General features: G+C 35.9%; 1 protein-coding gene across 8 annotated transcripts in view; it reads left to right on the top strand.

Annotated features, from left to right (window-relative positions):
- Window positions 1–23978, top strand: part of PAM (peptidylglycine alpha-amidating monooxygenase) — a 96393-nt gene extending 72415 nt beyond the window's left edge. For 4 of the 8 annotated variants that reach the window (XM_030466784.1, XM_030466781.1, XM_030466785.1 and 1 more), the window contains exons 15-25: window positions 7960–8089; window positions 11277–11393; window positions 11880–11952; window positions 12434–12647; window positions 13289–13489; window positions 15938–16056; window positions 16990–17089; window positions 18473–18526; window positions 21047–21256; window positions 22734–22790; window positions 23171–23978. In XM_030466784.1, the coding sequence (XP_030322644.1) occupies window positions 7960–8089; window positions 11277–11393; window positions 11880–11952; window positions 12434–12647; window positions 13289–13489; window positions 15938–16056; window positions 16990–17089; window positions 18473–18526; window positions 21047–21256; window positions 22734–22790; window positions 23171–23352 (1457 nt within the window). In that variant the 3' untranslated portion in view covers window positions 23353–23978. Of the gene's footprint in view, window positions 1–2506; window positions 2813–7959; window positions 8090–11276; window positions 11394–11879; window positions 11953–12433; window positions 12648–13288; window positions 13490–15937; window positions 16057–16989; window positions 17090–18472; window positions 18527–21046; window positions 21257–22733; window positions 22791–23170 lie in introns of all 8 variants that reach the window. The other 4 variants (XM_030466789.1, XM_030466788.1, XM_030466786.1 and 1 more) reach the window with 4 other exon arrangements.
- Window positions 23979–25711: the final 1733 nt, after the last annotated feature.

Below are 25711 nucleotides of genomic sequence, written 5' to 3'. Positions count from 1 at the left end.
AATCAGATGAGGTTCAGCTTACAGTTTGCAATTAAATCACTATTGTTACACTTTTATTTGATTGTGTGACTAGCTTCCAAAACACTGTTTTGTAAAAGAGTTTTCCTAGTGTACAAATGGATAGTAATTAAGTTTAAACTTACTGTAATATGCTTGTGTATGGTTTTGATTCTGGAGAAGCTGGTGTCACTTCCTCTAGAGTGGAATTTGTAGCAAATCATCATTTATGGTATTACATTGATAGAAGTGTTCTGATAGCTAACACATTTGCAGTGCATGTAAATATCCTCTGTGAAACTAACCTTATTAGTCAGCTTCCCATAGACTGTACTAATAGATGTCACTTATTTCAACATGAGCAAGTTGTTCATTGACACATCTTCTAATCTTACCCAAGCATTCTAAGGCCAAGTTGTCTCACCTCCAGCAGCACCTAACAAATAATGTGATGCATCTTACTGGTGTTCCTTTCCCACTTCTTCAGGCAAACATCATCCCTCAGCTCTTCCAGCTACTACAACACAGCTGTAGAACAGCAACATGACATTGTGCTTTGATGTTTGCTGGATGTTTGCAGATGGCAACTCTTAAAAAGAAATAGTATGAGACTGCTCTTTGTTAGTTATCTATAGTGAATTTTGAACTACTTACAAATTTATTGGAATCTGACTGGGGATCACAAAGAAAGCTGAAAAAATTTGTTTCCAGATAATATGAAACCTCCATTCAATGTGTGGAGTTTAGGGAGCAGCTGCACACATTGTGTAATCAGGAGACTTCAGTTCTTCCTTTCATATCTGCACACATCTTTTCTGCTTTGTAAATACTCAAAGTTATGTAAGGATGCCAAGAAACTGACAGAAGACTTCAGCCTGCTGTTCATGCTAAGCATGTTAGAGTGCTGGGCAGATAACATAGGCTTCATGGATGTCTTTTGAATTTAAGGTATAGAGATTTCATATTCATTTTATTGGACATCTTAAGTTAAGGATCACAGTTTCAGAGCATCTACACTTCAGACCACTTTCAGTCTCAGAAGAATATTTTATACATTCAGAGAGTTACTAAATATTCTTAACTGTTGTGGTTGCAACACCCTGCTTAATGAAAGCAGTCTCAACTTTGAAAGTATCTTCTCTAATGCCCACTGATAGTAATGTACTCAAATTACCTTACTCAGCACTCCACTGTCTGGAAGTTGCTCATATAATCTTATAGTCTTAGGCCTAGTGCCAGCAGAAAACCCAAACCAATCAACCTCCTTGGAGTTGAATTGCTGATTAAATAGCGCCTGTAAAAACCTCTGGAATTTTCTGTGAAAGTACCTTGTCATAAAAATTTTTCCCAGCTTTCTTTTAAGTTAGATTCCTTTCCTCTCTTCTTGTCTTCCACTGAGTCCTCTTAGTTTCTGAAGATAATTTCTGACAGCTGATCTGAAGCCCTTTTTATTTCACGTTTTACTTGCTTGCATTAAGCCTTACAGCATATTGGATCTCTTTCCCTTCAAAATGTGCAGTTGTATTCAACAGAACTGATAACAGCTTCAGGTAGCCAGGATACCGGCTTAGTAAATCCTACTAAGTGTGGTACCTGCTGGCAAGCAGAGAATCCCTGTAGAGCGATATACTTGTCATCATGTCATCACTATTTAATCCTGCAAAAAGAACTGAACACTGACTTAATCAAAACCTGTTTGGGTGGTTTGGATATTTTGTGAAGAAAGCTGCAATTCTGGTATTTGCCAACCTAATTTTTGGTGGCTTGCTTTGAGCTGTTTTTCTGGAATTTACTGAAATGCTTGTTCGTGTCAAAAAAAGCTGTGGTGATAACTGTATTGCTAGCAAGCTGCTTGATAAAATATTTTTCCCCGCATGTGAACTGTGACTAAGGGATCTTTCTGTTTGGTGGAAGAGGGCCAGACCCAGACCAAAATAACAACTGAGAATTATCATTTTGATTTACTAGTATATCTTATTTCTATGGCATGTTTTATGGAACCTGTGTGCAAATGTGAAAGTTTTTCTTACAGCCTGTACTATTTAAGCAATGACTTATTTTAAGGAAGTGTGTTTAAATGCATCATGACCATCTATTATTGTCTTTATAAGTGAATAAATAGACAAAACTACAATTCTTATCTCTTTACTTTATAAAAATAGAATAGGTCGCAGTAGCCAGACAAATTCAGATAATTCCACCATAAATCCTCTTTTTCTGAAAATTTTTTTACTATTCCTAAGAATATCTATTTTGAGTTTATTATTTTTTTTTTTAATGAGAGAATGTCAGGTAAAACGGACATTTTATGAAAAATAATGTTGGTGAAGATTTGACATCTTTTCATATCAGAGACTTGGCTCTGAACCAGTTCCCTCTTTTACCACCTTTGACAATCACTGTTTGAATAACTTTGTTGCATTATACTTTGCTGAAGCTTTATAAAACAACATGATCTGTTATAATTGTTTTTCCTCCTTTCCTCTTATCTTTTCTCTTTCCTGTACAGGTGATTTCTATTCACTCCTTTCCAAGCTGCTAGGAGAAAGGGAAGATGTTGTGCATGTGCATAAGCATAACCCTACAAAAAAGTCAGAAACAAATCTTGTAGCTGAGATTGCTAATGTAGTCCAAAAGAAGGATCTTGCCAGAGATATCAAAAGTCACGATGAGAGGGACAATGCTATTCTTGTCAGAGACAGAATTCACAAATTTCACATACTAGAGTCGACCTTGAGACCACCAGAGAACAGACAATTCTCTTTACAACAGCCTAAACATGGTGAGGGAAGCTGGGAAAAAGAACATACAGGAGGTGGGTTAGGGGTTAATCTTATACAATTAAATACAATGTAAGAACTGTGATCCACATTAGCAAAATCTGAAGGGAATATCAATTGATGCTTTGAAGTATTTTGCATGACAGTTTTCCTAATTAATGGAAATGTTTTCCCTCTGTTATAGAGGTCAGTGGGGTTCTGTTCCCCTCTGTTCGAAGAAAGAATATATACCAATGGCACGATAGATCAATACTTTTATTTTCTATTTCTACAGTATTTTTTTCTATTCTCAATACTAAATGATTTTATATTGATTATGCTAAAACAAGATAAATACAGGATGTAGTAATCACAGGAAGTGAATAATTTTCTTAGTGCAAGTAGCTACTATAAAATGGTCACAGGGATAAATGATGTTTTTTCTGATTGCTTGTTTTGTCAGATTGAAGATTTTATAGAATGTTCTGCTGTGATTCTGTCAGACATTTCTCTCTCATTCAGAAAGAGTGGTAGTTAATCCTAAAAATTCCTGAGAGTAAAGTTTTCTGCGTATTTATTTCAAATTGAGCTTGGCTATCCAAATATACTTGGATGGGCTCTTCTGTTACACTAGGATTATAATTAATTCCCTTCAGGTTTCTATGACAGCAGAAACCATGAAAATATTGTGCTTGTTTTACTTGCATTTTGGTCTCTGTGATATTTATTGTACTTAGTCTCACTTGCTAATGTGGAAAGCCAGATAATGCAGCATGTGATGGGTACCTCATAAGAGAAACTGGTATATATGCATGAAAATCCCCTGTATGCATCAGCTACAGCAGCACATGCTTGCTTTTATTTTGCATCCAGCCAGCTTGATGTTTCTAAGTACTGTTGTACACAGATATACTTTCATCATCCCTTTGGTTTTTGTTTTAGTTTGAAGTGTTATCATGTATTTGTCTCTACTTGTGTGAGATTCTGTTATGGTATTCAAACACAGCAAAATTCTGGGTTTGTATTTAACAAAAAAACAATGAGGACTTTTCCAATGTTATGTTGAGCTAGTCAGCTAAATGAGAACCTGTCAAGTTACTGGCATGTGAGCAAAAAAATAGTGGAATGCTGCTATGTGCCTAACATAAGTGTAAATCGTAAATAATTCTATAAATGACACTGGAATTAAATGATTGAAAAAATTGTAAAACAAGTTCATACCATTCAGACTGACAACATATGATGTTCAGGCAGAAAAAAATTAATTTCTCCTCTGTTTTAACTGATCCAGAGGAGGAAGTGTCTGTCAACTGCATAAATGGCTTACTTGGCACATAGTATGTGTTTATAGCATGTATTTTAACTACAGAACTCATTTGCTTTGGTAGCATTATATTCAATTTGGAGGATATTTTTGGTGGAGGTCTGATTAATAAATGGACTTTTAAATGATGCACTTTTGAGTTAGAGCTAAAAGGAAAAAAAAATCTTAAAAAGCACTGTGGGGTATTTTCAATGTGTGTGGTGGTACTGTTAACTACATAAATTCTTACCTGCAGAAGCCATCATGTCATCTCTTGGCAACAAAACTATTATAGCAATAAAATCTTTAAGCACATGTTTTGTTTCTGTTTTGGCTAGTACTTATATATTAGAAGAACAAAACTTCCTGTTTTTTCTCTTCTGCAGAGGAAGAAGTCAAACATAAAATTTAACTTGTGTTAGTTAAAAAATTGGCACCTTTTTGTATATTCAGTTAAAAATTTCTCAGTATTTCTTAAGACAGTACTCCGGTTAAAATAATTTAACAGTTTTAAAAAATAGAAAAATTAAAATGATTTAATATTTGTACTCTTACAAAGATTATTATTATTTTTAATAAACAATTGATCTGAAATAGGAAGTGACCCATAGGTTAAGTAAAGTTGTTAGAAATTCTTACAATTTTATACTTATGACTGCTCCTTCTGCTCTGTTGTTATCTTATTCCCTTAAAACTGGTCACTAATCACTCAGGTGGTTAAATATCATTGCAACGAGTAAAGTTATACCTCCTAATTAAAGCTAACAGGGTAATTTTCCTATTCTAAAAACCTCTTTTTTGTTGTGCTTCTGTAGATTTGTCAAAATTTAAACGGCAGGGTGTACATGGAACATGACTAAAATTTGAAGCAAGAGCTTTCAGAGGTTTCTGGGAAGTAAATTGCAGTTTTGCCAATAAATAAAGCTTTATTCTTTTGCCTTTAGAGGCTGATTTGCTTTTCTAAATCTTTGTAATACTTTATATTTCTATTTATTAAAGGATTTGCTCTAATTACACAGTAGAATATCTGGTATTAGTATAGAAATCTCATTTGCAGCAAAACTAGGTTTTGTAGGGAATGAATAATCAGTCAAAAAAAAGCTAGCTAGTTGCCTTAAGATGTACCTGTATCAAAAGACTTTCAGTAATGAGGCTATAGGACAGATAAGAAAAGATATTTTCAATTTTAGAAATGTGTGGGGAAATCTAAAGTTTATATAGAGGCTGGAGTTCTCGTCATCAGACTGTATTTCACTGTACCTTGGTTTTATTGTTTTAATATATCAGAAATAATCTAGTCCTTAAAGTGTAAGTATAAACATTTTGTGTTCATAGTACTTGCCATTTGAGAAACTGAATTTAACAGGATGGTATTCCGGCTTTCTATGTCTTTCCTTTTAATTTTTCTAGCATTTTTGGAAAAGGCTCAGTGGTCAAGGGGCACTGTAACTTTAAATGTACACAAGTACTCTGCAAGTTAACTTAGGCTAATGTGTGATGAGAAAGTGAAGAAGCAGACACTGGATTTCCATCCTTTTATTCCTTTCAGAATGCTAACGTACACAAATATAATGGACCTGCTGTGACCAACCAAACTGTATTAATATGTGCAATTTCTTTTCTTATTGGCTTTGACTTTAGCTTGGAAATTTTGTTCAGTCAGAATTGCTACAGGTAGAATTTGTTTTAGAAATTTCTGATAACTGTCTTAAGGTTCACTGCAGCTGCTGACTGCCTTAGGTTTGTATAAGCCTAAAAAGTTTCTCTGTCACTTACTATATATGGTATCTAAAGCTGCAAAGGTAAAATATCTCCTAGTGTGTGTTAGGTTTTCACAACAACTTTTATATTTACCTTGTGTAGATTGTAGAAAATTCCCTCCACTCCATCCTTGCTGTTACTCCTCGGACTACATCTCTTTCAAGTGAAATGTAAGGGGGTAAGGAGGGGTGCTTATGTACACTTACCAGAACACATGGGTTGCACAGGTGACCTGAAGATTTTGAGCATCGTTTCCCTTTTCATTTTTCCTTTTATTAGAAGATCACTTCCAGCTGAACCATCTCAAACTTCTTGGGTGCTCTTTATCAAGGTCTGGGATCTTCAAAGCACTAATGCCTCAGCAATTTGTCAATGGGAGCTATGTGTTTTACTTGGCTAGAAGGTATCCTGTGGTTGGTTTTTAGGATCACAGGAAAACACAGAAATTTTGGATGAACTGAAAGTGTTAAAGTACAGCGTGATGCTAGCAAACACAGTGAATTCTGGTAAAACAGCTCCAGTTAAGTGTAAATGCAGAGAAATCACTATCTCTTCACCTTCAGTTTGGCTATGCATACCTGCATACATACAATGTCTGCATGTTAGATATAATGGAATTACTCTGAACAAACTGATTTCTGAAAAAGGATGGAAGGATGGATTTCATAACATAGCATGGAATATGCCGACTTGGAAGAGACCCATAAGGATCATCAAGTCCAACTCTTGTCCCTGTCTAGGGCACCCCCAGGATGATACCATGTGCCTGAAAGCATCATCCAAACATTTCTTGAACTCAGGCAGGGTTGGTGCTGTGACTGCTTCCCTCTTCAACTGCTCAGCTGCCCTCTGGGTGAAAAGCCTTTTCTTAGTATCTGAACTAAATCTGACCTGATTCAGCCTCCTAACATTTCCCCAAGTTCTGTCTTCAGTCACAAGAGTAAACAAATTAGTGCCAGTCCCATCTCTTCCCTTCGTGAGGAAGCCATAGACTGCATTTTACAATTTGGAGGTGGTATGGGTTTTTTTATCATAATTAGTGATATTTTTCTTGACATTACACTTTCTATTTTTGGGAATGTTGTATAGTTGTCTCTGAAAACTGCCCAGGGAACCCAGACTGATCTCATCCAAATAGCATTTAAGCAGGCTATTTGTAGGAAATAAGTCCTTGTAGCCAACGCTATGCTACTTAATATTTTGGACTCTCAATGCCTTTTAACATTGTAAGATTATTTTTACATACAACAGAGAATGGCATAAACATATTATATTTTAGATTTTAGTCGAGTTGAAACTAAATTTGTCTCCCTTAATTGAAGATTTTTACTATTTAAGACAAATGCATTACTATCCAACAGTTTAATAGTGGTTCACTTGCTAATTTTTGTGTGAAAATCACGTGTTATTAAACATTTATCCAGTATTTACTTTTAAAAAGTGTCACAACATAAGCAATGACAGATAGTGTGCCCTGCTTCATTTCTTTCATCAGATTTAGGCATATGCCTCCTTTTTGTACCTGTAATATTTAGACTAAGATAGGAATGCTACCAAGGACTAATGTATTTATGGCTGTAAGGAATGTTATAGGCCAACTTCACAGTATCACTGTATTATTTGCTTCTTGATGCTATTTTTCTTCCCTCCTTGTATTTTTCCTTGTCTTTAAAAGCTTTTTTTAAAAAAAAGACAGGAATCAACCACTTGTGATATGTGATTCCTATTCTGTTACCCATTTTCTTTTTAATAAAACACTGATAGGTTAATATTTACATTGGCCTGCTGATTTTGGATAGTAACATATTTTTATAGTATTTCAGTCCAGAAGGTATTCACAGACCTCCTGAAGCTTCTAGAGTCTGTTTACTTGTATCCTTATAAGATGGAGAAAATAATAGAGTGTAAAATAGTTTTGAAGTTTTTCTCATCCTATACGTAGCAGGATACCAGTGCTTATGCATGCTTTCCTATAGTAAAAGTACGCTTGGAATTAAATTGCAATGCTTTAATGAAAATCCTGCATGTAAGAAAGTGTCTGTAATTTCCAGTATTTGGTACCAAAAACTACTCAGTCATGTTTTTTATATAAATAATGCTACATGAATATCTGTCTTGTATGTTTGTTTCTTCTGACAGATTTCCACATAGAAGAGGCTGTGGAGTGGCCTGGATTAGACCTCAAACTAGGTCAAGTTTCTGGGTTGGCTCTGGACCCTGAAAATAACCTTGTTGTCTTCCATAGAGGTGATCATGTTTGGGATGAAAGGTAAGTATGCCACATGGCATGTGAGAAGGTCAAATTGGTGCCTGCTATTTGTCTTCTTAAGAAAAGACAGATTGCAGTTCCTTTTGCATTTAAAACTCAGTTTCTTGGCTGAAAGAGTCTTCATGGGACTCAGAATAATAATAATAATAATAATAATAACAATAACTGACATTTGAAGATTATGGGGTTACTACCTCTCTAGAGAGTAAGAATGTGTCTCCATATAGAAAGAGGATTGTACATTATGTCCTTACACTATATAATCATGTTAGTGTGATACTGACTGAGATTAATTATCACTGCTTCTCCATGTTTTTTAGCAGAAATAATTAGCCTGTGAGAACAGCATATTAGTATGGAATACTACTACTATTAGTACCCGAGTTGCTATGGGGTAGTGGTATATATGGTACGCTATGGTTTACCACTACTAGGACCATAAGACATCCAAAGCTACCTGCAGTGTTTCTTAGTGCTTTTTTGTCTTTAAGTCTGCAGAACAAAACTGAATTGTTATTATGCACACTTTCAAACTCTTTCTTCTACTCATTTGATACATTTTACTAAATTTATTTTCACTCAAAGCAAAAATGAAGTCCAAATTTTTTAATGGCCATTTTTCTACTGTTTGTAAAGTAACATATTGAAAGGTGTATTATTTTAAGAGCAAAACATTCCAAATAAACCATAACGTCCTTATTTTATATTGTTCTTATGTTTTTGAAATTTACAATAGTGTGTCTAACTGTTTAGATGGACACTTTGGAAAAACTTCTATTAAGTTGTAAAAGAATACTAGCAGGAAATAGCATTAGCTTATAACAGAGTATTAGGTAGTACCTTTTTTTCATATGCTTTTTAAATCTTCTGCCTAAGTGTCTGGTATCCCTATACATAATCATAGAGCTAAACAGTGGAGATTTTTTTAAACTTCTGATAAATTAATTTAAAGATAACGTAGTTTCTGAAATTCAGAGGACATCTTTCTCAGACTTAAAATAAATTATACTTAGAATACTGTTGTACAGAAAAAATTAAGTGCTTTGGGTTTTTAGCTAAATAAAATAATGTGGCAGATAAGGAGTCATTTATGACTCATATGGTATATTGGTGGTTGGTGAAATGGGTATTTCAGAGTGCCTGGCAACCCAGCAACCAAGAGCATAAGCTGGAGTTTCAGACCAAGCAATATCCAGAAAACATACGGATTAAAAAATTAAATAAAATAAAATAAAACACATAAACATTCTCTAAAATTGCAAGTGAGTGTAATGAATCAACCATATAGAGAAACAGACTGAACATCAATTTTCTTACGGTGTGGGTGCAGGAGAAGATAGGATTCGTGGTCTGGAGTCTGGAAATCCATAAACATAGCAGCTGTGCTGGCTAGCATTACATCTTCATTTGACTCAACCTTCTCTGAGTATTCTGAGTATTTTTCACTTGTGATTATTGAACATCCTAGAAAAATGCATTCTCTTATATTCAGTATTAGTAGTGTTAATTTGTACATCTGCCCTGTGTGGGAGCTTGCCATATTTGCCATCATGCGAGGTCTGAAGTTGGAACAAAGTGAAACTGCTTTGGCCAGGTGAAACTGCTATTACCAATAGCATTCAGTCCCAGATATGTAACCAAGATGTAAAATGAGCTGTTGTTAACTGTAGCTGGTTATGGGTCTTAGAGAATCACACATGAAATCCTAATTAATTTCAGAAGGGTTTTGTTCACAAGCAGTATTTTCTTCTTGTGGAGCATGGTTAATAAAAAAGCTACTGTTGGTAGGAACACTGAAATTAGATATGCTAAAACTTCTGCAGGCCTTTTTATATAGGCTATTGTGACTATAAAACAATGTATTTAGAAAATATGGCTGTGGTTAAGCTGTTGTTCCATATCTCATGGCACAGAGAAAAGGCACACAGAGGTATACTCGGCCAGTCAGCCTTCACTTCTTATCTTTATCTACATCACGTGCATCTGAAATAGTCTGGGAACCCCTTCATGGATGGTGCTGATAAGGAAGGAGTGTATATGTATTTTCATTTTTCACTAAAAAGGAATAAAACCTGAGTATTTGTGAGTTTTGTCATGACTACTGTACACAGAGGGATAAAAAGTTACCAGACTTGTATGTTAGTGTTTATAATTAGCTGTAAAGCGTTAATTGAGTATAGTGTTCCTTAGCAAATCATAAATATGATGTATCAATGAAGCCTGAAATCTCAGAATTTGTTTTCTGTTTTTCAGTACTTCACCAGCATAGTCTAGAAATAAATTAAACAAAAATTATCTGCATTGTTAGGCAAAACACATTTTTCCTGTGAGTTATGAATATATACCATAAAAGCTGGATCCTCATTCAACTAAATATAGCAGGATGAATGATCTGTGCTATTTTATACGGCAGCTTCAGTCTGTTTCAGAACATAAAAGCAGTTATACAATGACAAGCCCTGTAATACAGTAGCAGCTTTTCAGTGGCTGTAGCACTCCTTCTGTGCATGATTAAAAAACCAAAACCAACCAACAAAAAGCACAACAAAATTCCAGCTTCTTTTAATAAGTTCCAGATATCCTGAAAATTAAGTGTAGAGTTGTAGGAACAGGAGAAATACATATCATGTCTTACATTATCTTACAGGCATACTCTGAAAAGGTTAAGAACCTTAATACCTGAATCTTAGAGTAGTTAGCTCTAACAAAATGATGACTTTTTTGTAAAAGGAAACAAACAAAAAAAGACACATAAATGTGCACACTCTGCTTTAGACAGTATGAAATATACTTGTTCATACTGGCAATTATGCATTTGTGATTAGCTCTGTTTTTACTTTGGCTACATTGTTTGATTTCCCATTTCTGATTGGCCACAGCAAAGAAGGGGGAAAAAAAAAAAAAAAAAAAAAAAAGGGTGGGTTTTGTTTTCTTTCTTTAGAAACAAATCCTAATTTTTACTGTGTTGATCTGGTAGTCCTTTACTGTGGAAGCCATAACCTTCATAGGAAATGCAGACACCCAACACTGTAATTCACACACTAATGTAATAAGGCTTATTTAAAGAAAAAAAGTAGCCAGTAGCCCCACACTGGAATTAAACTGAAAAACAGCTTTAAGGTCTGTGTGTATTGTTCATCATTGGAACTTTCTAATGCTGGCTTTCTGTTGCACTATTTTTGTGTAGTTCTTTTGACAGCAATTTTGTTTATCAGCAAAGAGGACTTGGACCAATTGAACAGAACACAATTCTTGTCCTGAATCCAAGTAATGCAAAACTGCTTCGTTCCCTGGGCAAAAGTCTGTGAGTTATTTTTGGTTTTACCAATTGAACTAAGATGTTTTTAATGTATGTTACTCTAAAAAGTCTCCAAACTTGTTTTCACATTTTGTATTACGTTTTGTGATTGTAGCCTCTGATTTTATTTAAATTAATGAATACATAAAAACTGCATATTCAACAATTAATAAAAGCAATTTTCCATCTTTACCACCTCTGCTTTCTAACTATTCATAAATTTCATATGCCAGAGTAACAGAAGTGCAGAGCTCATGAGTACTGTATATTATCCTTAAAGATAACCAAATATTAGCTTGAGATACCAGAGTTACCAGAGCTGAGAGAGTTGTTGATAAAATTCTGTTCTGCAAAGTTACATTTTAAATTAAATTCTACAGGTAGTTCATTTGTACAGCATCTGTTGATCTGTAGATAAAAAGTGAAATCTTCAGATCTACATAATTCTTCCTGAAAGATGTTTTCAACTTGATTCTACATTTTTGTTTGCAGATTTTACTTACCACATGGTTTGAGTATAGATAAAAATGGTAACTACTGGGTCACTGATGTAGCTCTCCATCAGGTATGTTTTTGAAGCTTGGATAAGGACCTTAAAGTTTTAGTTTTCCTAGAGATTTGACATGAATTATTTATCTAGGCCTGTTAACATAAATATTAAGTGTGTGCCTATAGAAATTGAACTTTTGGCCTTCATGGATACGGTATTCAGAAATAAAGTATCTGTTCTAAAACAGTGATTTTTTAAAAAAAACAAAATCTGGTACATCTTTGCTTGTCAGTTCTCCTGTGTACTAAAACACAGAATAGAAACTAACTCATTTGCTATAACCATAGGAAATTTATATTTTATGAAAAAATTTCCTAGAATCAACACTATTGAAAAACTGGTAATAGATGTCAGAGTCAATATGTTAAGGCCATGTCTAGTATATATATTTGTTTTATTCACAGTGGTAGATATTGTTCCATAGGCAGTCATCCCTCTTATTTTCCATCTTCCATAACTAAAACATCTTCCTTTCCCCTGTTGAATAAAAAAAAAGGTTTTTAAACTGGGACCAGATGAAAAAGAACCATTACTGATCTTAGGAGTGGCTTTGCAACCAGGCAGTGACAAAAATCATTTCTGTCAACCAACTGATGTGGCTGTGGATCCAATCACTGGCAGCATTTACGTCTCGGATGGCTACTGTAACAGCCGCATCGTTCAGTTCTCTTCAAATGGATTGTACTTGATGCAGTGGGGAGAAGGTACAGGTCAGAGCTCTCGGTTCTTTACAAATGCCATTGTTATCTTGAACTTTTCATGAACCATGAGATTGCTGATGTTACTATTACTTTTTTTATAGATTTCTATTTACAAAATCCCTTCCAGACCTAGCTGAATTTCAGCCTTCTCATTGTATTGCAGCTTGCTCTCTTCAAATAGCCACTTGTGGTAGTTATATATCTACTGACAATAAAAATGGGAAATTGTTAGCTTGCTTTCTGTACAAGTATTGGCCTGGCCTATCTTATAATGAAAATGTTATGACTGCCACAAACCCCTCATTTTTTCTTAAGTATTTGATTGAATAGTATAAGCCTTTTAACATTTTTTTGCAATTTTTTGCCATCTGTTTTAAGTTTTGTGAGAAATTACATTTATGTACCGGGTATTAAACTGTGCTGGATATTACTGGGTAACAGCAAATTCATCAATGCAGGATTTACAAAGACAACACACAAGATTACTACTGTTTATTTGCTGGAACACATAAAACTCCTAGGAAAAGAAAGCAAACTGACTTTATTCTTTTTTCCAGCGTTAAGTTGTGTTACATGACATACTGTTTTTAAGCAAAACTAATAGTTTCAATGTGTACTTTAACATGAAATTGGATATTTTTGTATTGCAGGAACTACTTCAGGCAGGGGAAGACCTGGACAGTTCCTTATCCCTCACAGCTTAACCCTGATCCCCGACTTCCGTCAGCTATGTGTTGCAGACAGGGAAAATGGTAGAATTCAGTGCTTCAGGCTAGAGACTGGGGAGTTCATAAAAGAGATCAAGCACAAATCATTTGGAAGAGAGTTGTTTGCAGTTTCATATGTTCCAGGTACTCATTTTCGCTGTTCTTTGTATTTCAGGTAATTGCTGTGTGCCAGTGTGTCACAGTACATGGTGTTATTTCATGAATAGTGCTATCATGTTATCTTAGGCCAGAGGTCTATTCTTTTTTAAAGCAGTAATGGCAAATTTTAGAACTGTCCTGTTTTCCTGTTTCCAGGACAAGGGAAGCTTGCCTACTGTCTGCTTTTGAGAAATTACTGATTAGACTCCCTAAATGTGGTGTTAATAAGTAGATGAGCTTGTTTACTTCCTAGTAACTGCTCAGTCAATGATTAATAATAATGTTTTGGACTCCTGACTCTGTAGTTGATACCAAATTTAATACCAGAGTTGTCTCTCTTTCAGCTGACAAGAACATAAGAAATATTGTACTGGATGAGTTACTTGATATCTAGAGCCCAGTGCTCTTACAGTCACAGCCAGAGAGGCGTTTTAAGGAAAATGTGTAATCCTGTCTGTTCCTCTCCTTCTCCCTGTGCATCCACAAACACTTTATTTAAGGTTGTTAGGAAGTAGCTCCTGACCTTCATTGTATCTTTCTTTAGACCTATGGGCCATGAGTTTTCCTAATCCTATTTTGAACTGGCTTGTAGTGTCTGTCTCCTTGACATGCTGTAGTAACAGGCTTCCAGAAGTTCACTGCCCACTTAAATTTTCTAATTTAAAAATGTGGCATAGTTTTATTGAGTACTTCTTGGTCCCAGTATTTCTGAAGTTCCACACTTCCCGTATCTTCTGCCTCTTTGGTTTCTCCTCTCCAAACCAAAGAACTCAAGCCACCTAGTCTTTCCTCACGAGCCATTTAATTGATCCACCCCCTTCACTACTGCAGTTGCTTTTCTTTTCTAGTGTCTTTAACTTCATTAGGATGTTCCTGAAATGCAGAGAGTAGAACAGTTGTCAGTAGTCAGGATGTGGGCATGCTAAGTTTTTGCATAGAGGCAGAACTATCCTCTCCCTTTCTTACTCTCATCTTAAAGATGCCCAACACTGTGCTGAAGTTTTGGCTGTCTCTGTAAACAAAGTAAACACAGATTTCATAGAGTTTTCGGTGGTGGCTCAGAGATGTCTCTCCAAAGTTGTAGCAGCCACTTCCAAGTTAAACATCATATAGGCATGATCTGAATTATTTTTTTCACAGAAGCATCACTCTACATTCGTCTTTGCTGCAGCTCTCCTGCCGTCTGTTTGACAGCTCACTTACACTTATAAAATTGTTTCCTGACTTTCTCTATGCCATCAAGCTTAGTTTTGAATACTTTGCAGAAATCAATACCTTTCTCAGACTGGGATATGTCATTGTTCACCCCATTCTTCAGGTCACTGATAAAGGCTATTGAGTGAAAGATGTTTTGGCTCTTACCCCTGCAGGATGGCCCTTTCAGACTCGCTGTTGTGAAACTTTTAAGCTCTGCCCTTAAGATCTGCTCTTTGTTTCCTTTTTGTTAATAGATCTTTCTTTGCAGCCTGTGATAACTCAAAATCCTCAATGCTTTCTGAAAATTCTTTCAAAGGCTTTGTGAAAATCCAAGTATATCTACAAAATCTCCTTTACCTGATGTGCTTTTCCTCCCCTATTCAGAGGTGAGGCACAACTTCCCCTTAGAGAAGCCATACCAGCTTGTTTCCAACAGGCCATATTTAACCCATGTCCTTTTATTCATTATAGACTCTACTGTCTTACTGGAGATGGAAGTGAGAATTGTTGACCTATATTTCCCAAACACCATTTTGAGCCCTTCTTGTAGATGGGCACTATTTTAGAAGTTTAGTAGTCTCCTGAGGGAGTGGCTGCTACCAGTGATAGTTTACTTTGTAATTCCACACTTGAGTTTCTTCAGAACTTCAGTGAATGCCAGCCAAAATTGATGAATTATTAACCTCCATCGTGTTTTAACACCTTTTGTGTATCACCTTCCAGTAAGCTGGCTCCTCTGACCTCTTTACTATGAAAAAGAATTGACTGTCAGAATCTCCCCAAGAGACTCAAGAGAAAAAACTTGGCAGAATCTGAGTTTTTCTGCCACAGGCTTTTCAAGCCCCAGCCCCCCTTTCACACCTTTTTCCTCTTGTGATCACACAGATTACCTATCTGACTTTCTCCTTTTGATGCTGTTAAAGAACTTTCAGATCAAGCATCAGATTAAGCATCCTTAACAAAGCATTATTCAGATTATTTTTTAATCCTTTCACATTATTTTTATCTTTAATCTGTAAAATACTGTCTTGCTTTTTCCGCTTATTGGTACTATCTTAAATGTCAGACTTTTACCTGTCTTTAAACTTAACTTCCCTCTTATGAGTTAGTTTCCTGTTGAGTTACCTTTCTGTTTGTCTCCCTCAGACAGACATTTTTCATCAATAACTATTGCAGTTAATCTTCACTGCAGTTTGATATGTGGGGCTTCTTAAAGCAAATATGATGTTGTTGCAGGTGGATTCCTCTTTGCAGTTAATGGAATGCCTTATCCTGGAGAGGTGGAACCAGTGCAAGGATTTGTGATGAACTTCTCCACTGGAGAAATAATTGATTCTTTCATTCCACTTAGAAAGGTAGAGTATCACACAGAGTGCCTGGTGCATGTGTAAGAATGTTAGTAACATCCCACATCTCCATCTTTTATAAGACTGATAGAGAATTCACGGTTTATAGTGTATTCAAAAGGAATTGTTTATAATATTACCTTAATATAGACAGTAGAATTTTGGGTACCGTTTTTATGTGTGGTACAGATTCACAAATTATACTACCCTCACCATGATTCCTACAGATAATACATTCATTCAGGTTATGTCTATTTTATTGCTGCCAGACAGTCCCTAGAAGCTAGTTTGAAGAATAAACAACTTGAATATTTTAGTGTGTAGATGCTAGAAGTATGTCAAAAGGTAGACTGTGTTCCTAAGCAGAAAGAAAATTTATGTATGGTTATATTGGTTCCTTGCAGGACATTAGTTTGAAAGGTAAATATTATTCATACAGTATTGTACATATGTTAATTGTGTTTATTTTTTAGAAGCAGTTTCTGCATGTTGTCTTAGAGTAAGGATTAAGTGTTACGATTCCCGTATCTGGGTAACATATATACTGTTATCTACAGCCCAGTTTTAAGTTATACTAGAGAGATAGTTTGTGAGTATAGCAGAAGCTGTATTGTGTACAAACTCTGGCAAAAACTAAACACATGGGCTTGAACCCAAGATTCATGATTTTTTAAAATAGATATTTCACAGAATAAAAATTAATGCAAGAATGTAAGTATTACTATTGTTTACTGTGAATACATCTTATAATCTCTCTGTTGCATGGAGAAGGCTGACATAGAATAGAAATGAAATTCCTCTCGCGCACGTTAGGCCTTCACACCAGCACCTGCTGCATGTTCCAGTCTAAGGAATGAGTATTTCCTTTTCCAAGTCCAGGGTTAAGGAAACGTTGTGAATTTGTAGACACCTAAAAGTAATATATCTTGCTTAACTTCACAGAACTTTCAGATGCCACATGATGTTGTTGCCTCAGAAGATAAAACAGTATTTATTGGAGATGTTCATGCCAGAGCTGTGTGGAAGTTTGGATCCACAGAAAGTATGTTCTTTTTGTTCTTAATGTCACAACATTTTTATCTTCAGATCACTGCCCATTTTCTTGATACCACTGTCAAGGATTGTGGTGGCTCAATGACAATTATTTAAGTAGACTGCAAGGTATGCCTGTAGAAGACATGTACTACTGTTCAGTTTCATTAGAAGACTATTCCTAAGCATGGCTGCATGGTTTGTCAAAGGAGACTCCTGGGTGCATGAGTTTGTCACAGGCAGAATCAAAATGCATTTGTGTCATGATAGATCTATCTCTTGTTGTGTCATTATATGCCTAAACAGAAGGATTACTCTTCAGCATTTTAATAATTTTAATGTATCCTTCGTTGAGAAGTCATCGTTTCCTTTGATGTTATCATACAGAAAACTCCCAGGGGCTGAATTAAAAGCACAAGTAAACTTAAAATCTATATTCATTTCATAGGAAGTATTCATCATTAGAAAATAAATCCGGTATAATTTGAAGCCTTATTTCCATGAAATGGAAGCTTCCCAGTTTTAATCTAGTAACCCCCATGACAAGCAGCCTGACTTCAGGGAGAGGGACCTGATTAGTCAGACATCAGTGTAGTAGGATTATTTACAGAAGTAAAAATATAATCCACTGTTGCATTATATTTATGTCCTGGTTTGGGCATGTTAAACTGTGACAATTGGATAAAAAAAATCTATGAGAGATGAAGCCTCAGGCTTCATGTTGTTAGTCAACCAGTCTGCTGTTACAAATGAACTTCTAACTAAGTCAGTTTTTTTCCATATTTGTCTGCTTATAATTCATGAATTTTCTTTTGAGGCATCTGGTATCAGCTTCTGTTAATAAGAAGAGACTGGCCCAGATACACTGTAATTTTGACTGGGAATGGCTTTTACTGTATATAGTAACATGAATAAGAATATGCCTATGCTTCTATTCAAAGAAACACGAGAACACAAAAATAACGGAATTATTCATTACTTACAGGTTAGATGAAGAAAGTCCTTGCATACAATTTTCTTTATAACTACTGCTGCATTATTAAAATGCAGTGTCTAAGTAGCCCTGATTCAGTCAGTCTTTAATCCATCACGACTTTGATTATAATTTGCAATTTTATTTTTGTAGAATCCCTGAACCTTCATATGTGCCCATAAAAACTCTGTGGCATAAGAGCTAATTATAGCAAATATCTTTCATGAGTCAAGCTCTTCTTTTTTCTATGGCCTTGTGAGCTAGTGAGTGGTTTATGTTGCCTCTCCTTGGTGAATTTCAGATGCTGGTGGGACCGTTTAGTGTAGAATTGTACTGAACATTTGAAAAAGCTAGCAGGAAAATGTCACTAAGTGTCTTGCTGAAATGTCAGTTATCCTGAAGAATAATTTTGTTTTACAGAATTGGAACATCGGTCAGTTAAAAAAGCTGGTATTGAGGTACAGGAAACAAAAGGTTAGTCTGATTTGTAATGGAAATGAAGGAACCAGTATTTTCACATAGATTAGGACTGCTTCTGCCAAGTTGGAGGGGAAAATGCTTAGTACTGTCACTATTGTTTTATTTTTCATCATTATTCCATCAGTGACTGTAAATAAGATGAGCTGGCATAGCAAACACTAGAAAGTAGATTGTAACAGTGTTACCTTATAGATGCTATTCTACATCTAATCTAAACATTTCATTTTTAGTGATGACATTTAACTAACTAAAAAATTTAACTAGTGGATTCATTCCTTAGCACCATCTGGTATAGTCCAGATTGGTATCTGTGTCAGCTCCCTTAGATGCATAAATTGCTCTGAAATACAACTCTGATAGCTACTCCCCAGCACCCATCCCTGCTCCACAACCCTCAACCACCAAAAAATGGTTATTTGAAATGGCAATTTGCTTATCTTTCTGTATAGTCTTTCAGTATGTAGCCTCACAAGTATATAGTCTCACAAGTGCAGAGTAGAGGGAGGTGGAGAAGCAGCTCCCTTGTCTGCTGGACACACTCTTCTTAGTGCACCCCAGGCCTTCTTGGCTACAAGGGCACATTGCTGCCCCATTGATAACTTTTCATCCACTAGGACTCCAAGTTCCTTCTCCATGGGGCAGCTCTCTAGCAGGTTGCCTTCTAACCTGTACTGGTCCATTTTGTTATTCCTTCCCAGGTGCAGGACTTTGCACTTGTTCTTGTTCAACCTCATCAGGTTCCTCTTGGCCTGGCTCTCCAGTCTGTCCAAATCTTGCTGAATGGTCACACAGCCTTCAGGAGAATGAGCCAGTCCTCCCAGTTTAGTTTTGTGTCATCAGCAAACTTGCTGAGAAGACACTTGCTGAGAAGAAGACTTGCTGAGAAGATGTCCCATCATCAAGCTCATTGATAAAGAAGTTAAACAGGAGTGGACCCAGCACTGAACCCTTGGGGACTCCATTAGTTACAGGTTTTCAGCTGGACTCTGCACCACTCTTTGGGCTCTATTGTGTAGCCAGTTTTTTGTTGGTTGAAATTGGAGATTGCATGGTTTGCTTTAATCATCTATATGCAGAGAAAAATATCAGAAGATTCCAGTTGCCAATTGCAAGAATATACAATAAAGGATACTGACATTATAAAACAATAAAATCCTTACTATCAAAACCATTATCCTTCTATTTTATTATTGTGGCAACATCAGTCCTCCTGAAGCACTCAGAAAGGAAGTATTGACATTGCAGCATCCACAGTAAAGGAAATCTAGGTATATATTAATGTACTTCAGCTTTCTTAACTATACTAGCTGATAGTTGTAATGTTACAGAGAGAAGTAATATCACCAGTGTAAGAGACATTTTTTAAGTAGCAATCTCTAAAATTACTTAGAGTACATAGACTGAAACTGTCATATTTCAACTCCACTCGAAGGAAACAGATACTCCACAGAGTTTGTGTCATACTGTGCTTAATAATTTGAGAGAAGTGGCCTGCACTTTCACAGCCTTCTTCTAACAGACTGTTACTATTGCTTGCATTGCTTTGAAGTGCAGGAAAACACTTGGAGAATCATTTTGTCCAGAGGTGGACAAGATGGTGGAGGAAGATTGCTTGTGGCTGTAACTACTACTTGAACAGACATCATGTTGTTGTATCATTGTTATCATTGTATTAGTGATAACAATCATATAATTGTATTAATGTTAAGTGTAAACTGAAGCATTTATTATTCTTGCATAATAGAACATCATTTCAAGTCTGATACACAATCAAAATAGTTGATTGAGTGTTCTTCTGATGCAGCTGCTTCCTAAGATACGCAGCTAAATCAGATTTAAAATATAAAACCAGGCAGCACTTTTTAAAAGCCAGCACGTAGCATGTGATCTTCCATACACACATAAAATGGCATAAAGTATTTTACCAAAATTATTTTTCTCCTTAGAGGTGAAGAGGTAAGAAACTAGTTAGGAATGATTGAATGCAGTTTTCTAAAGCTACCCAGATTTAGAGCCAGGAAGAGCCAAAGTTCTTTCATGGAATATAGCAGATCTGAAAATTTATCCCTTTGTTACAAGTTTATTACAAAGAAATTTTAAATGCTTTCCTTTTTGTTTATGATGAAATTCTTTATTTCTTGTGCAATTGTTATCATCAAAAAGAGATATGTACTTGATATTACAACTCACGCCTATTTGTAAAAACAAATATGTTGGGGATTTTCCTGTATTTTAAATTATAGATACTGTTAGCGACAAAATTCTACCTGACACCTCTCCTTTCCCTCTTTGAGAAAAGGGGAGGGCACCTTTGCTCGTGAGCAGTACTATTTAGACTCTCTGCATTACGTTTGGGAGAACATCAGCAAGAGTTAAAAATGTCTCCATAAGTGTTTGTCTTCTATTCCCTTGTTACAAAACTTTAGGTATTCTACCTTGTTCTTTTCTTTAATATCTTGTTCAGTGTTGCTTGATGCAGATAGTTTACATATTAAAATTCTTTTCTTTTTAAAGAATCAGAATCAACTGTGGAAGCCAGAAGCCAATTGGAAAGCAACCCAGCATCAACAGACCCTCTAAAGAAGCAGGAAAAACAACATTTAGTCCATCAGAACAGCACTGGAGTTTCTTTTCTTCTAATTACAGCTCTTCTAATTATCCCTGTTATTGTTTTGATGGCAATTTTAATGTATATTCAGTGGAGGAAGACAACTGTCTCTGGAGGTAACCATGAATAACTCTGAAGCCTTTTACTATTTAATTTAAAAACATCACTGAACACAGATTGACAAGTACGAAGAGGTAGACTCACTCTACCCTTCTGAATGGATACTGTGGTGGTGCATGCAAACTAAGACATGAACTGCACCCCCTTTGCCTTTAATATTACTCCTCAAGCCACCATCTTTTCAGAAGATGTATCTAAAAACTTACAACTGGTGTCAAACTATAAATAGGTTATCTCAGAAATTACTAGAATTTATTCATATCATGGTCTAGAATATGTAAATTGTAATGCTCTGCTGAGAAGAAAGGACTCCACAGGTATCATAAAGATATAAGCAAATCCAAACAGATAACGTTTACATGACATTATATATTACTGTTCTTTACCATCTTGTGCCTTTTGTGAGTCAGCCATGTTTCCATAATGCACTGCCATCTGCTGTTGTGAGAGCTTTAACCGATACTTACAATACTATATGTTAATTCATCCTTAATTCACATGAAGGTAAAGAACTGGTAAACTACAGTGGTTTGATCACTACATTTGTTGTGTATGGTATAAATATTTTTATTAAGGTATTCTAAACAAGAAAAGAAAATGCACATAGAATAAAAGTTCTGCCACTGGCTTGGACATAGTGCCACAGAGTAGGTAATTCAGCGGTCTAATGTTGCTGTGCAACTGAATCGGATATATTGTATCTGAAGATTTCAGTGTGCCAGTTCCTGACTGTGTTCAAACATGTTCAGTGCATTAAATGTGCTCACACTCGAGATGGCTGCAGTGCTGCTGTTAATGAATATGATCTGCAGTACAATGTTTGTAACCCAATGGGATTGAAGCAGTGCTTGTGTTTACTGTGTCAGAGAGCATGATACAGTTGCATTCATGGATTTATGGAATCTGTGTAGCATATAGGAAAAGACAGTTTGGTGCTGGCATCTAGTTTTTCTTCAGATGAAGGATGGAAAGAATTACCAGGGAGAAGGATCTTATTTGTGAGGAGGAGGAGAAAGTTCCTAAGGTTCCTGAAGAAATTCACAGTTTGCTATACTCGAGAAAGCCATTCTCTGAAGGGAAACTTGACATTTCAAATGTCAAGCTGCATTTTGCAGTGTTCTGGAATGTAGGTGTGCACGATATAAATGACAAGGTTCTTGTACTTCCTGTAAATTCTTAACAGTAACGTAAGTGAACAGCTGAGGGAACTAAATTCTTAGAAATAACTTACATGTGAATCTTTGTAATGGATGAATTGGCCACATCTGTGGTATAATAATTTTCTTAGGAAAATTCTTATTATTCTTATAATTTTACCGTAATCAAAAAGCTGATAAGTGACAGTTTTGTTTCTTAGAGCTGCTGGTTCACTTTTTTGAATGCCTGTGCTTTGTATCAGGAAATACATATGAGTAGTTAATTATAGAATATGATTTTTTTTAGCTTATTTTTGAAATCTACCTTATTTTTCAGCTGATGGGGAACATAAACTTGATTCAAGTTCACGCAGAATTTTAGGCAGACTTAGAGGTAAGTCTAAGTGATTGAAGATCATTTAAGAAAGCAATAATCGGATGTTTTTTTCCTGTAATCGCTCCTACTGTAATGATTTGGTGGATTTTGGAGGGATCAGGGCAAAACTCTGGTGTTCAAGACTTAAGACCAAAATGGTGGGAACACAAGTAGCCTTAATGAAAGAATGTACACTGAAAAAATAGCTTGAAACTTCTACTTAAAAAATGAATTTCCTTCATTTTTCATAATCTCTATGCATAGCTTTCGTGTGCTGATCTTTAAAGATAGTTTCTGGAAGAACACTTAAAATAATCTCCACTGTATAGTTGAATGAATAAATAGATTTTTATTCCCCTCATACAGTAAACCTTATGACAAGCTTTTCTTTTCCTTAGGGAAAGCCAGTAGTGGGCTTAACCTTGGGAACTTCTTTGCAAGTCACAAAGGCTACAGCCGAAAAGGGTTTGACCGGCTGAGCACTGAAGGAAGTGATCAAGAAAAAGATGAAGATGATGGCTCAGATTCAGAGGAAGAGTGTTCAGCACCTCCACCCCCACCAGCACCTTCATCATCCTGAAACCAGCCTTTGAGTTCTCCATTATGTGAATCAACCCAAAATGTCAAATTCCTTTTCTCTTAAGCACGTTGAAATTTTGTGTAATTAATTGTAAACTATACTAGTCTGTGTGGGGCTCTACACTGGTTCCTTTATTTTTGTTTGGGTTTAGTTCTGGTTTTTAAGTGGAGGAGTGTATGGAAGTTCCATATCAGTGCCATTGTTTTTATGAGAGCATCTTAAGGAAGGCAAAGAGTCTCTAATTGCAGCGTTGATTTAAAGCAGTAGTACTTTCTTATCTCAATCTGGGGATCTTGTAAATAAGTCTTACTATCTGCTTCATCAAAATATTTTTCCCATAACTATTGAGTTGCCAGTTTCTGTTTGTGCCTTTCCTCAATGTCCTTAACCTGTTGCAGTACAGAGAAAATACAGTGCCGCAAGAAAATGAAGCTGCTAAATCTTATATTTTTTTAAAATCACTAACATGATATTGCATTGAAGGAATGAAAAAAGTATTTAATTTTTTTTCTTCTACCCAACTTGATGTGTTTCTGGGATGTCTTATTTTTAGATTGTATCACTGCTAGAACACTATTTTCAGAAGCTGAATGTAATTTGTGTAATAAAGTATTTGCAGAGCATTGGCTGCTGGAGTGTACTTCTACATATTTTCAATTTTTTTGTATACAACCTTTGTAAAGTCACATGGGCCACTTAATGCAGTAAAAATTTTAATTTCTTCTGCGAACAGAGCAAATGGACTATTTTGTATGGAAGGTGAAAGTATTATACTATGTCACAAGGTGGTTTCTCTTAAAGACTAATAACATTTAAAATATTTAAAGAGGAAATCTAGTAGTAAAATAAAAGTTCAGGGTATTTACTTTTCATAAAGCATGGTCACAGTTTGGAGGAAACCTATGTCTCAAATTAAACATGCAGATTAGTCAGGGTAAGCATCTAGTATTACCTGATCTGTAGCACTGACGTTTTCGTTTCTCCACATTTCTTTTTTCATTCATAAAACAAGAGCTCTCAGTCTCATGTAGTTCTCACTCACTGATCAGACTAGCAGAAGACCAGCTAGATAATTATCCTGGCTTTATGAGTCATCAGAAGTGTGAATCATTGTGTGACATCATAATGACTTATCAGGCTAGTTTGACGATCAGAGAGCATGAGTAATCTTCTTTACAAAGTTTATTTCTGAGTGGAGTATACACAGGACAAAGGACAATAATTTTAAACTGAAAGAAGGTAAATTTAGATTGAAAGGAAGAAAGTCATTACTGTGAGGGTGGCAAGTCACTGGAACAGGCTGTTCAGAGAAATTATGGGTGCCACTTCATTGGCAGTGTTCAAGGTCAGGTTGAATGGGGCTTTGAGCAACGTGATCTAGGAGGTGTCCCTGCCCATAGAAGGGGGTGTTGGACTAGATGATCTTTAAGGTTCCAACCCAAAGAGTTCTGTGATTCTTCAATAACTGTGTTAACTGAAAACCAACTACTTTCCAGCAGCAAGCAAACTGCAGCACCTCAGGCTGCACACTGATTTCATACAGGTACAGTGGCAGATTCTATGTGCTAATATTTCTATTTATATATTTAATGTTGAATTTCAGTCTCAGCTTGGATTTGGAGTGTATGTGTTTAGTTTCAGCAATTGTCCTGGTTAATGTGCTTTTTAATGAACGACATCGAATTGCACATTTTAGGACTCCAAGACATAACACTTAAATGCCATGAATTGCCCGTTTATTTTGTCTTAAGCCTTTCTAAAAATGAAAGAATTATAGCTATTTTAGGGCCTAAATATTTTCATTAAAATTAGGCTCATGAAGTACCTAAGCATCTCTCCCTGTGGCAGTACTGTATTGAGCCTGTCCCTGACTTGAGTAGTCTGACATACCCAAAAGAGCTTCAGAGTGATGGAAAGAGGGCTTCTTTCCCATTGGTAAGTAGTGTCAGTTCCTCTTCAGTAGCTGGCTGTGAAGCAGCTGTAAGTGAGGGCAGACAGGGGAAAACAAGCTGCCATAAGGAAGATGAACTTAACTGTCACCCAAGTCACCTGAAGGTGTCCCAGTGAAATGAAATATTGCTGTTCCAGTTAATCCCCGTCCTCCCTACAAGTACCTTTAGGTGTAAAATGATTCTTTGGAAAGCATCTTGATTAAGTAGAGTTTTCTACTTAAACAGTGTGCTGTGGTAGTTAGTGAGGATTTACAGATAATGCAGTAAATCACAACATATTCTTGCTTGCCCAAGCTATGCTTATTTATATTTTATCGGAACTTTTAGGTCAGTGATGTGTGACATGCTACAGAAGCTCAGGATTCTGTGTGGTGATGGGTAAAGAAAGGGCTGTTGATGTCTAGCTT

This window comes from Calypte anna, chromosome Z (assembly GCF_003957555.1).
Source record: "Calypte anna isolate BGI_N300 chromosome Z, bCalAnn1_v1.p, whole genome shotgun sequence".
Taxonomy (NCBI): domain Eukaryota; kingdom Metazoa; phylum Chordata; class Aves; order Apodiformes; family Trochilidae; genus Calypte; species Calypte anna.
Note: the sequence above shows the minus strand (reverse complement) of the source record. Positions and strands in the feature narration are given on the sequence as shown.